This window comes from Zalophus californianus, chromosome 7 (assembly GCF_009762305.2).
Source record: "Zalophus californianus isolate mZalCal1 chromosome 7, mZalCal1.pri.v2, whole genome shotgun sequence".
Lineage (NCBI taxonomy): Eukaryota > Metazoa > Chordata > Mammalia > Carnivora > Otariidae > Zalophus > Zalophus californianus.
Genome location: NC_045601.1, coordinates 86,082,764 through 86,099,739, shown reverse-complemented (window position 1 = coordinate 86,099,739; position 16,976 = coordinate 86,082,764). Strand labels below are relative to the sequence as shown.

Here is a 16,976-nt window from a genome sequence, read left to right as displayed (position 1 = left end):
TTCTGACATTGCTGACTCTCTCTTGGCTTGAACTACTTGATTTAAAATAATGCTAAGCTTTGTATTTTCTTATGGCCCTCTCCCCCAAAATGTAATCCCTGAAAACTCAGAAACTCTTCTCTTCTTCTCTACCTGGAAGTTTTAGGGACAGACAAATGTCTTCTTCCCTGTCTACCCAAAGCTCAGCATAGTGCTTAGTGAACACTCCATGTCAACTGAAGATTATGAGCATCTGAATGTCTTAAATCTGAGGTTTTTGAACAGACATCTTTTTCCGGTCTGAAATTCCATGTGCAGCCATTTTCACTCAACAAATTCAAAAGAATATTTCTCCCATATTTTCTCGGTTAATAACACATGGGCACACATTTCTATAATATATTGATCAAAGCCCTGTAAGAAGTGTCAAAAATAAGCTGAAACTACAACCTCTTCCCTGGAGGAGTTTTACAGGTACAATATTTTTTAATAAAGAATATGCTGATGGCTGACCTTCTGGTAAAATGTTACACATTCCCACTTAGGACCTCTCTTTGGATTCATGCAGGATTTAACCTAGAAGTACCTTTAAGAACCTGATAAGTTATTGTTCCTGTAATTCTCTATTAATTAGAATATTTGACTAAACATATGCTTGCTTTTTCTTAACTAAGATTTCAAGAATTCTTAGATACATTATTTAAATTCACGTTGTTTGGGTAAATGTTCACACTTTTCTCTTTGATTTATTTCTAATACAGGGACCTCCTGGAATACAAGGAGTACAACAGACTCTTGGATATTATAATAAGGTATGGCTTCTCTTTTTCACATCTTATATACACAGACATTTTATGTAATCATATTTTTGAAAAAAAACCTTATTAATTCCTAACTGCTCAGACTCTGAAACATAATCACATATACTTAATATCTTTCCTCACTGAAAATATGTTTCAAAGAAATGTATTTTGCTCAACATCTTTTCACAAAACCAGCATTTTATTTTTGTAAATTTTTTATTGTTATTTAATCACCATACATCATTAGTTTTTAATGTAGTGTTCCATGATTCATTGTTTGCATATAACACCCAGTGCTCCGTTCAGTACATGCCCTCTTTAATACCCATCACCAGGCTAACCCATCCCCCCATCTCCCTCCCCTCTAGAAACCTGAGTTTGTTTCTCAGAGTCCATAGTCTCTCATGGTTCATCTCCCCTCCGATTTCCCCCCCTTCATTTTTCCCTTCCTGCTATCTTCTTATTTTTTATTTTTTAACATATAATGTATTATTTGTTTCAGAGGTACAGGTCTGTGATTCAACAGTCTTACACAATTCACAGCGCTCACCATAGCACATACCCTCCCCAATGTCTATCACCCAGCAACCCCATCCCTCCCACCCCCCACCACTCCAGCAACCCTCAGTTTGTTTCCTGAGATTAAGAATTCCTCATATCAGTGAGGTCATATGATACACGTCTTTCTCTGATTGACTTATTTCACTCAGCATAACACCCTCCAGTTCCATCCACGTCATTGCAAATGGCAAGATTTCATTCCTTTTGATGGCTGCATAATATTCCATTGTGTGTGTGTGTGTGTGTGTGTGTGTGTGTGTGTGTGTGTGTGTGTGTGTGTGTGTGTGTGTATACCACATCTTCTTTATCCACTCATCTGTCAATGGACATCTTGGCTCTTTCCATAGTTTGGCTATTGTGGACACTGATGCTATAAACATCGGGGTGCATGTACCCCTTTGGATCCCTACATTTGTATCTTTGGGGTAAATATCCAGTAGTGCAATTGCTGGGTCATATGGTAACTCTCTTTTCAACTTTTTGAGGAACCTCCATAGTGTTTTCCGGAGTGGCTGCACCAGCTTGCATTCCCACCAACAGTGTAGGACGGTTCCCCTTTCTCCGCATCCCTGCCAACATCTGTCGTTTCCTGACTTGTTAATTTTAGCCATTCTGACTGGTGTGAGGTAGTATTTCATTGAGGTTTTGATTTGGATTTCCCTGATGCCGAGTGATGTTGAGCACTTTTTCATCTGTCTGTTGGCCATTTGTATGTCTTCTTTGGAAAAATGTCTGTTCGTGTCTTCTGCCCATTTCTTGATTGGATCATTTGTTCTTTCAGTGTTGAGTTTAATAAGTTCTTTATAAATTTTGGATACTAGCCCTTCATCTGATATGTCATTTGCAAATATCTTCTCCCATTCTGCCGGTTGTCTTTTGGTTTTGTTGACTGTTTCTTTTGCTGTGCAAAAACTTTTTATCTTGATGAAGTCCCAATAGTTCATTTTTGCCCTTGCTTCCCTTGCCTTTGGCCATGTTTCTAGGAAGAAGTTGCATGGCTGAGGTTGAAGAGGTTGCTGCCTGTGTTCTCCTTTAGGATTTTGATGGACCCCTGTCTCACATTTAGGTCTTTCAACCATTTTGAGTCTATTTTTGGGTGTGGTGTAAGGAAATGATCCAGTTTCATTCTTCTGCATGTGGCTGGCCAATTTTCCCAACACCATGTGTTGAAGAGACTGTCTTTTTTCCATTGGATATTCTTTCCTGCTTTGTCAAAGATTAGTTGACCATAGAGTTGAGGGTCCGTTTCTGGGCTCTCTATTCTGTTCCATTGATCTATGTGTCTGTTTTTGGGCCAGTACCATAATGTCCTGATGATGACAGCTTTGTAACAGAGCTTGAAGTCCAGAATTGTGATGCCACCAGCTTTGCTTTGCTTTTCAACATTCCTCTGGCTATTCGGGGTCTCTTCTGGTTCCATACAAATTTTAGGATTATTTGTTCCATTTCTTTGAAAAAAGTGGATGGTATTTTGATAGGGATTGCATTAAATGTGTCGATTGCTCTAGGTAGCATTGACATCTTCACAATATTTGTTCTTCCAATCCATGAGCATGGAACGTTTTTCCATTTCTTTGTATCTTCCTCAATTTCTTTTATGAGTATTTTATAGTTTTCTGAGTACAGATTCTTTGCCTCTTTGGTTAGATTTATTCCTAGGTATCTTATGGTTTTGTGTGCAATTGTAAATGGGATCGACTCCTTAATTTCTCTTTCTTCTGTCTTGTTGTTGGTGTATAGGAATGCCACTGATTTCTATGCATTGATTTTATATCCTGCCACTTTACTGAATTCCTATATGAGTTCTAGCAGTTTTGGGTAAATTTAAGAAAAAATTACTTCAAGTTTGCAAAACTTCGTGCAAAAAATTAATGCCAACCATCATGCTTCACCATGGATACTGTCACAAATCCAGTTTCTCAGAGGGTAGACCTAGATAATTTGCTGCCTTGAAGCTCGAGTAGCACAATAGGTGATAGATTTCTTATCAGAACCAATCACTGCTATGCTAAACCTCAAGCAAACCTTTACATACCATAGGTCAAGACTGGGTGGGGGTCCCCCACCTTTCAGGGAGAGGCCCCTTCACCACGGTTTTTAAGTTGTAATCAGGGTTGATGGAATACTGACATGGAAGTCCCTGAGTGGCAAAAGGCAAGAGTGTTTTGCTCTGTTCTTCAAGAAAACATAACAGAGGAAAAGAAAATGGGTGTTGGCAGTGAAGTAAGACCCAGAGACCTAAGTGTGACCACTGATTGACCCATCATTTAATAACAAGTATTTGAGGTCTGATCACTTGGCATGAGGCATTGGGTCTTCCAAGTACGATCCCTTTATACACGATAGCTTGTTGTTGATACGATGCTGGTAAATAATTGTGCTTCTACACAAAAACAAGTTCAGAGACACTCCCCTTTTTATCTTTCTTCTATGTTCTTGCTTTCCCTTTTAATAAATTCTTCTGACTACTGTCATTCTTCTCTGTTTAGAAATCCCAAAGAGATGCTATGTGCCAGCAAAGTCCCTGAAGATAGCAAGTGCTCAGAAAAGTGTTTATTAAATGATGAGCTAATTAGTTTGAAAAATCCCAGTCCTTCTTTAATGAGATTGAATTGAACATAAAGACTATGGAAAGTGTGTAGAGCTTGTAGCACTTCCTAAGTGATCCTGTCTTAAATTTTCTCATTTACTTAGATTTTCTAGGGAGTATTCTATTAGGAAGAATGTTTGGACTATATTTTATGATTCTCTATTAAGCATTTTTCTGAATAGATCTATACCAGCTTTTTCAAAACATTAGGGCTTGGCACAAGTGAAAAAAAAGTGAAGCATATCTAAAATTAATCAGTTAAAGTACAATGCTTTTTCTGTAATGGCATCTACTGTCACAAAATAGGATTTATCATAAATGCTTCAAAATAATGAGAATGAGTTGGCTCTGATGTCACAGTGTCAGCTAGAAAAACTTCAAGAACACACTCTATTACTATCACCTTTGGTATAAAATTTACCAAGTTGCTACTCAGCTACTTAAATATTTGCTATCCCTTGCAAAACTTTTAAAACTTGTATCTTTAGAGGTCTCTCAACACTACTTCTATATATAGTTTATCTTGCCTATGAGTCAGTTTTCCCCTAAATGAAGATATATGAAGCATTTGTATTTTAGTCTAAAGTTGGGAATGTAAATTTTTTAACTTTAAGATTATATTTCCAAAAAAAAAAAAAAAAAAAATGGGGACTGACCAGAGCAGGCAAGTGGCGAATCTTGCTAAACCAGGACTTTGAACTTAGCTATTGTCTTGCCCAAAATAACTACAGCTCTCTATCCTTATTGCCGTTAGAGGACTGAGGCTCATAGGGATTTAGTCCACATCCGCTCAAAATGTGGCTTTGGAGCTGGAGCATAACTGGTTAGAGAGGAGAGACCATAGCTTTTCTTCCCCAAATGATGCATGATAACCACTTGGCTTCAAAAGATTTTACACCCATCTGGGAATTAATGGAAGGTAGCTTCCCAAAGACTTTATTTTGTTTCATTCTGAGAGTAGTTAGAGCTGTTTTATCAGCCCCCACCAGAATGGATGGAGGAGGTAAGTACCTACCTTCTCAGTACCTACACTGGCCAGTGTTTCTGGTTGATAACCACTTTATTCTCATCCTCAGCTTCACAAAGGAAAGGGCCAAATGTGCCATGATGAGAGAGATGCATGTTTTCACTTGGCAGTGACTTCACCCACCCACCCCCATCTGTTTTGGATACTGAGGTGGTTTCATTTTGCAATTCATTGCATGCCTGACGGTCTGGCTATAGCATATAAGGAGAGAGAGAGAAAGGAACATAAATGAAACTTCCTTGGAGATTAAATGATGGACCATATATTGAGACATATAAAGTGATGCTCCAAGGTTAAAATAATCTTCCCTTTTAAATTGGCATTGATTTATGTGATGTCTGCACTTAAGTCCTGGACACCAGCAACTCAGCTCCCAGTCGTGCAGCTTGGATTCTGCTGAAGCAGCCACCCGTGGGAGGATGAGCAGCAGGCAACTCAGACACTCCTCCTCCCCATTCTAAACTCGAAGAGTCCACAGGTCATTCCCTCATCCGAGGAATCCTCAAAGGCCAAGGAATAGTCCTGTGGTCCCTGCACAGGAGTTGGTCTTTTCCCCTGTAGTTTTTTTTATGTCTTCTGGAGGGAGAAGCTTAGGTATAAAAAACCTTATCCCCTCCTGGCACAAATCAAAAAGGGAATTGGGAGGGAGGGAGGGGAGTAAGGAAAAGAGAGAGACTAAGGAGTAAGGTTGGGAAGATTATATAAGTGTGTTTATATGTATTTTTGCATGCCCACTTGAGGCTGCAAAGAATAAAAGGTAGAAGATTTCCCTCTCCATCACAAAAATAATTTACAAACAGCTGCTCCCACTTTATAAGATTGTTTGCAAAACGAAGCAACAATGCTGAGAATATTCTTCCCCTTAAGGAAAATCTGCTCACAATCCAAAAAACTGCTCTTCATCGTCTCCAACTCTGGGGATTTTAATAAAAATTTGATAGGCTCTGTCAACTGCTAACGCCATCAGATCCAGAGCCTCTTGCAACAGTCTAGATGGGGGAAAAAGTGTTATCTGTGGAGACCCAGAATGGGAGGATTTTACATTTGATATTGTTTTTAAAGATCCACATTGCAAATGCATAGTTGTGCTATCTTACATCGCCACACTCGGTGCAATTTGCAGAGAATCAGTCTCAGTGGTTGGAGATTGATGCTGTGCCTCCCAGCAACCAATTCTCGTGTTCACTTCTCCAAATTGTTGATCCAAAAAAACAATTTGCTAGCAAAATAATCTATTTTTCTTTCAAGTATCAAATCATAACTTCATTTCAATATCCACAGACTAGAAAGGACAAAAAATCTTTCTCCAAAAATCAAACATTCAAAGTCTTTCCAAATAGTGAGTTAAACCCACCCATGGCCTAGAAAGTGGAGGCTTCCTTAGGGACACTAAAGGCAACCCTTCTGGACCCAGAAGATTCAGAAATAAAATTTAAATCCTAACTTCCTGTCTCTTCCTCCTTATGAACCATCTCCTGTGGCTCAACCTATCCATGTCCAGGTACATCCCCTTTTTTCAGAGAATACCTTCTCCAAGTCAAGTGGAATAGCTTGAGTCTTCCCATGAGTGAAGCAAACATATGGAGCTCTGGTAGGCAATAAATAGCCCTGTTTTTCTCTTTGGGCATGAAAGCTACCAGAAAATCAAGATTTTAGAACAATAGAGCATATGGATAGAATAATATGAGCTGTTGCTATAGAAGCAATTTTTCATCCCAATTAGAACATCTCTAATATCCTGTAGGTTGTGGGGAGGTGTGATAGGAGGGGGATCTAAACCAAGATGCTCTATTGGTTCTGCTCTGCAATTCAAGAGCATGGGACCTCCCAATCCAAGACCATCTCTGGTTAAGTCATGTCGTAGACCAAAGCATGTTCCAGCTTCCCCTAAAATTTTCTGCCTTAAACACAGCCAGGGAGAGATGCCGATGGGCTGTATACACTGACAGGCATCATGCCCAAATGACTAGTATGTTTAGGAAATGCCTCAGAGTTACGTTTTATGCAGGTTGCATCTAAGCAACCTACCATTTTGTAACTGCTGATTCTTTATGTATGTGTGTATGTGTCTTAGAGTTTCATACTCATTTTCAAATATGTCCTTATAATAATATACAGCTCAGGATTTTGAGAATACAATTTTTTATTTTCAATTCAGACATCTCAGATCAAAGTTAAACAGGAAAAATGAGAAATGTCTGTCACAGGACCAACAATAACAGAAGTTATAAACTACTTATTTTTGATTGGAGTAGGATGAATAACATGGAAGGTATATTTAAAATGTCAAATTATAGCAACAGTGATCTGAATGCATACCTCTGTATATTTTTGTCATGTAAATATTCCTCTACTTTTTTCTACCAACTCATAATATTTTAATAAAAAATTTTTCATGGGAGAAAACACATAAATTAGAATTATAGGCTTATTTATTCAACAAATATTTATTGAATATTTCCTGTATGTTAGGTACTGTGCTAGGAATGGGGCATTCAATTCCATCATGGAGCTTACATTCTAGTGCAAAAGGTGCAAGCTTCTTTAAACAAACACAAAAATAAAAATATTAGTATTATAAAGGAAAAATACAATATCCAATGAGAAGATATGAGAGGGGAACCTGTCTGGGAGACCTGCAGGATCTTCCATGAATGGCATTTTATCATAGTTGAGACCTGAGGGATGAGTAGTTGCTAACTGGACAGAGGAGTGAAGACAGAGTGATGACCTAGAGGGTGAAATGGAAAGTATCTTGGTCCATTTGAGAAGCCAAAAGAAGGCTGTTACAGATGGAAATTCTGAGGGAGAACAGGGGCCACCATGATCCTGGAGAGGGAAATGTGTTTAGGTCATATGGGATTTTGATAGCTTTGTAAAAGTTTAGAAAGAAGGGACTCAGGATGCCTTAATGGTATCTCTCTGACCTTATATAGAAAATGTAGGTGTGTGGAGAGCAAGAGTGGATTATAGAATGCCAGTTAGGGAGCTACTACAGTAGTCCTGGCAAGCCATGATGAGTGAGGGTAGGTAGTGTAAAGAGAAGAGATTTGGGGAACAGAGGCAGCCGGGCTAGATGACTGATTGGATTTGAGGAAAAGGACGATGGTCTTAACAATGTTATCCAGATGGAAGAAGGAGACTTCTATGGAAGGGAGAGGATGAATTCAGATTTTCTTTCTTTCCTTGTTTTTGTGGTTTTTTTCAGTTGTAAAATGAAATTACCATGCATTTTAACAAGTAACCATAGAGCTAGATTAGGAAGAAGCCAACGGTTATTATCCCACTTCTGGACTAATGCATGTTAGTAACAGCGTGATGTAATTCTTTCATCTTTCTCTCTCATATATGTGTGTATTGTTGAATTTTTTTAATTCAGTTTTGAACTTGTTAAATATGAATTTCTTCAAAATTTATAAGTGAATACAGCAAGTGGAAAATTAGATACATTGGGTCAAAGCTCAGAAGACATATGCTGGGTTTATAGATTTGTCTTTGTGTAGATGATACCTAAGCCATGGGAGCAAAGAAGAGTGTCCAGGAGAAAATGTTGAGTCACAAGAGAAAAGGATCTGGACAGAGTCCTAAGGAAATCCAACATTTATGCATTAGGTTAGGGAGGAAGTGGAGAGGTCAGAGAGACAGGAAGATACCAGGAAAGTGAGGTATTACACAAATCAAGAGAGTGGCGAGTGCAGCCAAGAGGTTAATTAATGGAACGTCCATTATAGTAAGCAACAAAGATATCATTAATAATGTTACAAAGTCATATCAGTGGACTTGTTGGGGACCAAGAGAAGTTGCCAGGCATTAATTTGGAGTAGTGACAATTTGCCCTTGGAGGTGTGATATTTCTCCCAAATCACCTCCTGGGAGGAAGTCACAGAGAAGATAAATAGCATCTACAAAGTTGGAGTTTTTCAGGATTATTTCACAGAAGGTAAGAGAGGCAAAAGTGATTAACATGGTATTCAGAAAAAGCTATTATTATGGCACTGTTATCTGACTATATTTTAATGCAGGGGCTGAATGTATTAATAATAAATGGACTTTTTTGTATTTTTATTTATATATATATATATTTTTCCACCTAGGGAAACCTTGGTGAATATGGAGCTCATGGCCTAAAAGGAGAGAAGGTAATCAGATTTGTCCAAGTGAATAAAAATATAAAAATATCCAGGGTTTTACGCCAACATATACATTCCCATGTCAGGGACAGTCCTGCTGACATGTAGGCTTGCGTCTCTGGGGAGTCTCCAGTGGGCACAAGCCTCCCTGCCTCCTAACCAGACAGCGGGATTAGGCATTGAGGGTCTGCTCCCCAGTGAAGACTGCTGAATAGCAGCTGGCTGCAAGGAGGGAACACATCTAGGGGAAATAGCTGTAACAAAGCAAAGGAAATTAGGACCCAAGCTTCAATTCATAAAGCGATGTTTCATGAATCGTTGTAGGTGGCAAAACCATCTGAAGACCCCTTTAGCAAAATGCCTCAGGCTCAGGCTCCCTATTTTTGTGTCTTCTTATGTACCCAAACATAAGCTATCATGGGGGCATTTTTTTTGGTGGGGTTTAATAGTGTACAATCATAGTTTAACCAAATGATTATTTCAAAAACAGTATTAAAATTAAAACGCTGATGGATTTCCATTGTGTCCTCATCGTCATCTGTCACTGGCTTAATTATATGAGGCGGAAGATGACAGATTCACTTGCCCACTCAGAAAGATGTTTCACTCCGGTCTGATTCTGAAATTGTGATGACCTTGGATTCAGTGTGAATGTGCCATTGTCAGGAAAAAAACAATGCACATTAAATCTACAGAGATGAGTAGGTCTGAAAACACTCTGAGGGAATGTGGCCTGTGAGTGCTACTTTCATTCGTTCACTCAGTAAAAATTCTCTTGATTGAGGGCAGGATATTTTCACATGAATCCAAGAAAATATGACTTCTGTGCCTCATAAATCAGTGCAACCAATCTATTCAAAAGATCATACATCTATCACCAGAAAAAACTGCTAAAAGATAGTCTCAACAGAAACTAGGAACTTCTTTTAGATTGACCATTGAAAATGAAATTTTCTGCAAAAAAATAAATAAAACCTTGACATTCTTAAAAAGACATCCAAAAAATATTGATTATACAGCAATAATAAGGTATTTGTGTGTCTGGGATTTTACTGCTAGTACATTAGCATTATTTTCTGTAACCACATAGCTTACGGAATTTCTACACCACCGTACGAACACATTATTTTAAGCAATTACTACTGCACATATGCAGGCTAACGGGGGAGAAAAAGCCACAAAGCTTGTCACATAGGACAGCTGAGCAAAGAAGAGAGTTGTGGTACTTTTAAAGTATTTAAACGATGATTCATTTATTGAAACCAAACAGCTGGCTTCTGATTGGCTATGTTCATTAGGAAGCATATGTTACTCAGGAATTCCTAAGACCTCAGTGATGAGAAATTTGATTCTGCCAAACAGGTGTATTTCAAACTCTAAGGACCTTTTCTATTCCTCAGAATCTTTTCTAATTGCTTCAGAATCTTAAGTGGAATTAGAAAAAGCCAGGGGCGTAACTGTTCCCTCCTCTCACCCAGAGAAATAACCTAGAAGAGTCTACAGAGAACTTGATGCAGTACCTGATATAAATGTACATATGAAATGATTTGTAAGAATTCTAATTAATGGGAGAAGGACTCTGCCAATAAATAATACATAAAATAAACTGAAAGACAAGCATAGCACTTGCTGGAAGAATGAAGTCACCTCTACCTATACATAGGTACTAAGTGGTTAGTGTCTGTTCTGAATCAATACATTTGTTTTTTAAATTATTATGCTGTTCATGGGTCACCATAATAAGAATTTAAACCTCCTTCAAGCTGCCCTTACAGATTTTTCCTTGCACCTATGGTGGACCTTGGTGGTTCTGAACCCTGGCTGCACACTGAAATCACTTGGAGAGCTCTTAGAAAATGCCAACGCTCAGACCTCACACCCAGAGACTCTGATTGGGTGTGGAGCCCATACCTCTGGTTGATCTCGTCCATATCGCTATTATTTAAAAGTGCTTCAGATGATTCTAATGGGCAGCCAGGATTGAGAACCACGGAGTGGTCAAAAGAACATGGGCTCTGGGGTCAAAATTGATTGTACCATTAACGGCTGTGTTGGGAAAATCATTTTATTTCTCTGAGCATTGGTTTCCCTGTCCATAAAATGGGCATAATTGTGTCTACACAGAATTGATGGCAAGACTGAAATCAAATGAGATGAGATGAACTTACCCAAAAGCACAATACCTGACACATATTAAGCCCACACTAAAGATTTGTTCCTTTCTATTCATCTGCTCCAAACTTTCTTCTCATGAAGTCTCACTTCTCTCTCTTTGGTATTAATAACCGTTGCCATCCTTGACACCTGGTCTTGTTCATCTTTGTGCCTCCCACCATAATTTTGACAGAGAGGGACTCAATTTATGTGGTTGAACAAAAGATTTAATGAGAAGTACAATTTCAACACATAAGTGACTTGTTATTGCTATATATCACTTCTCCATGCAAAATAGAGTCACAAAACCAGCCTACCATTTGGATCCCAAAATTACAGTGAAGCACCAGAACAAACACAAACAGCAGTAGAATCTACACACAAATCACTCCTGGCTTAGCAACCACATCCTATATCAAGAGCACTTAGATACAAGGAGAAACACCAATGAACACTAGTGGCTATTAATGGTAAATGGCAGTAAAGACCATGGCAGCCATGGGACCAGTCCACCAGTGTTGAAATGATCACCTCTGCTCTGTAGTTTTCCTGAGACTGGCAGCATGTGGTGAATGAATAATGTATTTGCAAATTGGTTAAAGAGAACTGCTCCTTTATATAGACAGTGGAATAAGGTGGCAGAATAGCTAAAGACTCCTAAGACTCTAGCAGGTATCTTTTGGAGCCAGCTATCAGAAGGAAAAGATTTAGCCTCAACAGCACAGGCCTTTCAAATAGCATTGAAAGTGTCAAATTAAAGGACAGCCTTTCCTAAAGCTGAGTAAATTCATCACTTATCTTTCAGCTCATACCCACATGCTAAATCACTGAACATTCATTTTAAGTATGAAAAACAACTCCTCATGTGTCTAAAATTCAGGTATGAAATGCTTTTGTTTGCAGAACTTTATATGAGGGAATAGGTGCCTAAGATTTCCTCTAAGTCCAACCTTACCCAAGTACCACTCAGAGAGATGGACAGATGCCTCTGTTGGGTCCTTTTTCTACATTTCAAAGGAGACTTATTTACGTGGGTTCAAACATACAGCAGTTATGAATGTAATTACTGTTCTTCCTTGTACAATCCCTTCCTCTTCCCCTTTGTTATCAGGCAGAAGTGATTTTTATAGTAATTTCTAGACCTCTTTCCCTGATTTCTACTTTTATATTTTGCAGATCAGTCTAACGACTAAGCATATTTTTCTTTCACACCTTTGCACTGGGGATTTGTTTTTTAAGATTTTACTTATTTGTATGAGAGAGAGAGAACACGAGTAGGGGTGGAGGGGCAGAGGGACAGGGAGAAGCAGACTCTCCGCTGAGCAGTTTTGGGAGCCTGATGCAAGGCTCCATCCCAGGATCCTGAGATTGTGACCTGAACCAAAGGCAGATGCTTAACCAACTGAGCCACCCAGGTGCCCCTGCATTGGGGATTTTAACACCTACCAGATGAGTAACACCTACCAGATGAGTAACAGGAAGGTCACTGTGTACCCCCTAACGCTCAGACAAGTCCAGTTGTTTATTTTCTTTTTAAAACCAACACCAATTGGCTTTTTGAATATATCCACCAATTTCTCCCTTTTCTTACTTTGGATAGAATTTGTCATATCTAGAAAAAAATGGCTTCTGCTACAGTGTGGTAAGTATAAGACCGATGATGGTACACTAGATGTTTAGATGGTAGAAGGAAAAATGCTTATATTAATAAAATCAAAATTTTACAAAATATATTCCACACATCTAGAAGAATCCTTTGAAAACTATGATCTTGTTTATCAATTGCATATGACAAGTTCTATCTTCCTCTAGTGTAAAGTCACAAGATACTGATTTCGATAGCAATGTGGAAATAAGCCAACACTTTTAGGACCGTAATAAATTTTTATTTGAAGTACTTTGGGTAGACTGTTGTTGTTCGAGGCTTCAAAATAAACAGATAAACACATCCATAGAAGGGGAGAGAAATGGAGATGTGCGCTGCAGCCTTGTTTATAATAAGGAAAAGCTAGAGACAACCCAAATGCCCATCAATGGAGCTTGGATAAACCCTGGTACATTAACATTTTCCAGTGGTTACAATGAGTGAACTAGATCTATATGTATCAATAGAAAGGGATATTAAAAACAACCTTGAGTGGAACAAAGCAAATTCTAGGTTGTAAAATATAAAATAAAGTTATTTATGGAATTCATTATAAATATCCAAATAATATATTGTTCATGATTACGTATATGCAGTAAAAGTGAAAAACTATGGACTGAAAATATAAATATACATTTAAGAGAGTGGCTCCCTTTGGGACAGAAATAGAGGGGAAAATACAGAAAATTTCTTCTTTGTAAATTTTTGTATTTCTTTCATTTTGGTTGCCTGGTACACAGAGGTTTGCCATATTCCACTTCATGTTTTCTGTAGTTATTTTTTTCAAAATAAAAAATATACAAGACATCGTGTGAGAAAGGTATATGCCCAGAAATGCAATGGTGAACATCATTTTGCAAAAATGCTTTTGAGGTTGGAATAAACCCAACATACATAACTTCTAGCGACTATGTTTACTTTACCCTCATGTGGCATTCAAGGATCTTGGTAGATGCACAAAGAAAGCACAATGCTGGGACTCCTCCAAAGTCTGATTAGTGATCTACTTCCTTTCGGCTGTATTATTTCTAAACTGTATTTTCTCAAAATACTTTTTATATGTCACATACAAACCCCTCTTCAAGATCTCTGACCAGAACATCTTAGACATTCCTAAGCTGCTGTTACCCCATCAACAAGAATGCCTTCTTTGTCCACAGCCAGTCATTTCAGTGATCACATAAATGCTGGGAACAGCTGAGAGACTCACTTTTCTTCCAATGGCTCCCCCACTCCTTCACCTCCCCCCACCAAAAAAAAGAAAGAAGGTCTGAAATAAAATGAGTCCAGATTATTTTGACAGTTCAACAATCTCATGTCTTTAAGATCACACACACACACACACACAAAATTTTTTTGGTAAAACAAGACAAAATTGTAATTTTTTCTTCTCTGGACTTCTTGCCTTAAAAAATAATTTTTGTCTCACATTAATTTTAAATATCATAACGAGTATTATGGATTTCTGAAAGAGCTGAAGGCATCGTGAAGTGCTGACAAGTACATTATTATGCAGACAGTCTAACTAGTTTCACGTTGTCTCTTGGATGATATATAAATTTCGTGGTCGGTGGGAGCACAAGCAATTGCTCTGAACCACAGTCGCAACAGTACTCACCTGACCTCATGCAAAATCTCTCTTCTGCTTTTTCTCAAAAGGGTGAAACCGGACAACCAGGATTCCCAGGGTCCATTGGCCCTAAAGGTCAAAAAGGAGAATCGGTAAGTATGAAAGCTTTTAGGACAAAGGAAGAATATTTTTTAAAAAACAGAATTAAAAATATTTTTCCTAATCAGCCCTAATTCTGTGAGCCTTGTTTGCCCCCGCCTTGGCAAGCAACAACAGATCAGATATTTGAGCAAGTGCTCTAGCAAGGCATGAAGTCACTCAATCTATTTTTAAAAAATAAGACAGTTAGGCTAATATCACCCCTATTCTTCATATGAGGCAACTGAGGCCCAGAGAGGTTAACTAACTTGCCCTACGTCACACAGCCAGTAAATGTTAGAGCTATGACTCACACTTAGGTAGGCTGATTCTAGAACACAGGGTTTAAAAATTACTAAGCTGCCCTTCTATAACTAAACATGATAGCTATAATAAATAATAAAGTCAATATATTGAAGACTGGGGCTAATATATCCAAAAGATTAGAAACGTGTATATATCTGCTCTTAGTATACTCTCTGAAGTTATTTTCCTTCCTTGGTTTTTATAAGATCAAAGTAGCTTCTCAAGCCACTTTTCAATATTACTGAATCCCCTTTCTTTCAAGACTTAGTTTTTGCAGTAGGAGGAGAAAACCTAAATTATCATTTATACTCAAATCAGACCACCTAAAGAGATTACATGAATCCTAGTTAAAAATAGCTTTTTTTAATCCTGCTAAAAAACAAAAACAACCTACAGCAGCCCGTAAGAATCAGCCAGAATCAGACTTAAATGTTTTATCTTTATTCAAAAGTGTAATACTTTTTTTCTTTTATTATATTATGTTAATCACCATACATTGCATCATTAGTTTTTGATGTAGTGTTCCATGATTCATTGTTTGCACATAACACCCAGTGCTCCATGCGGAACATGCCATCTTTAATACCCATCACCAGGCTAACCCATCCCCCCACCCCCTCCCCTCTAGAACCCTCAGTTTGTTTCTCAGAGTCCATAGTTTCTCATGGTTCATCTCCCCTTCCAATTTCCACCCCCCTTCATTTTTCCCTTCCTACTATCTTCTTTTTTTTTTTTTTAACAAAAATCACATTTCCCTTTTTCCTTGCCAGGAGGAACAAAGGACATTGGTTTAGCAGGGATAGTGAATGCAGAGGTCACGAAAATGCCCACGTGCCAAATGGAAACAGTAGGAAACGCATTTCATATTACAAAGCCAAAATTTCCCTGTGCTTTGGCTATAAAAATTAGGCTTGTTTGCAATAAGGGTAATTTTGCAGGCAGCGGTAGAGTGAGGGCTGTTACCAGAGTCCCCCAAACTGCCCTGCCTCCAGGGGTCATGCTTTCTCACCTTTAGTGTCTAGTCCAAGCTTCCGTATCCAAGTGCAAAATGTGACAGTCTTTAATAGGGCTTCCCGACTTCGTATTTCCAAGAATGTCTGAGAAATTTCCGTTCCACAAATCCAGCCTGGTGGTTGCTGCCCCTTCTACCTGCCTAATTACTCCTGACACTCCACACTTGTTGGCAGCTCTTACCATCTCCTAACTACTTCTCTAGGTCTGCACTGTCTCCTCGCCAAGCTTGAACATTGACTCTCAACTCTTAAATTACTCGTGACACATGGCAGACCCAAACTGCACATTTTTATAAATTCTACTACCTGAAACACAAGAAGAGCAGAAAAGAGAAACTTCCAGTGGTTTAAGGGCAGTGTTTCCCAAAGGTGAAATGTGCACTTGAATTACCTGGGGCTCTTTTGAAATGCAGGGTCTCATTCAGGAGGGCTGGGGTGGGGAGAGGCCGCACTTTTTACTAGTTCCCAGGCGATGCTCATGCTATTGGTCCATGGATCATTCTCTGAGTAGCAGGGGTTGGAGGATTTCACAGCTCCTAGGAAATCCGCTCTGGTTTTCTCTCCCACTGCAGGTGTTTGCAGACAGCACAGCTCACCTACCTCCCTGAGATTATCTTTAGCCCTATCTGCCTTCCCCAGGAGAAACAGGCTTCTCTTCTTTTTACCTTTTCTGCTTGCCAGTTCCCTCTTAATCCCTTAATGATTCCATGTCCCTTATACAGTAGTCCCACGTTGTGCAAGGGGGATAGATTCAAAGACCTCCAGTGGATGCCTGAAACCGCCAATAGTACCAAACCCTATACAGATGACCCTGAACCACGTGGGAGTTAGGGCATCAACCCCCAGCGTAGTCGAAAATCTTCATACAGCTTTTGACTCCCCAAAACCTAATTATTGATAGTCTACTGTTGCCCAGAAGCCTTACCAATAACAGTTGATTAACACATATTTTGTACATTATATGTATTATATACTGTATTCTTACAATAAAGTAAGCTAGAGAAAAGAAATGCTATTAATAAAATCATAAGGAAGAGAAAATACATTTTACTGTACTGTA

The 16,976-nt window shown here is 38.6% G+C and overlaps 1 protein-coding gene across 1 annotated transcript in view; it reads left to right on the top strand.

Moving 5' to 3' along the window:
• The window catches only part of COL19A1 (collagen type XIX alpha 1 chain), a 325,436-nt gene that overhangs the window by 245,843 nt on the left and 62,617 nt on the right, over positions 1 to 16,976 (top strand). Inside the window, exons 17-19 of the mRNA XM_027602614.1 lie at positions 741 to 791; positions 9,055 to 9,099; positions 14,549 to 14,611. Coding sequence (XP_027458415.1) covers positions 741 to 791; positions 9,055 to 9,099; positions 14,549 to 14,611 — 159 coding nt within the window. The remainder of the gene's footprint in view (positions 1 to 740; positions 792 to 9,054; positions 9,100 to 14,548; positions 14,612 to 16,976) is intronic.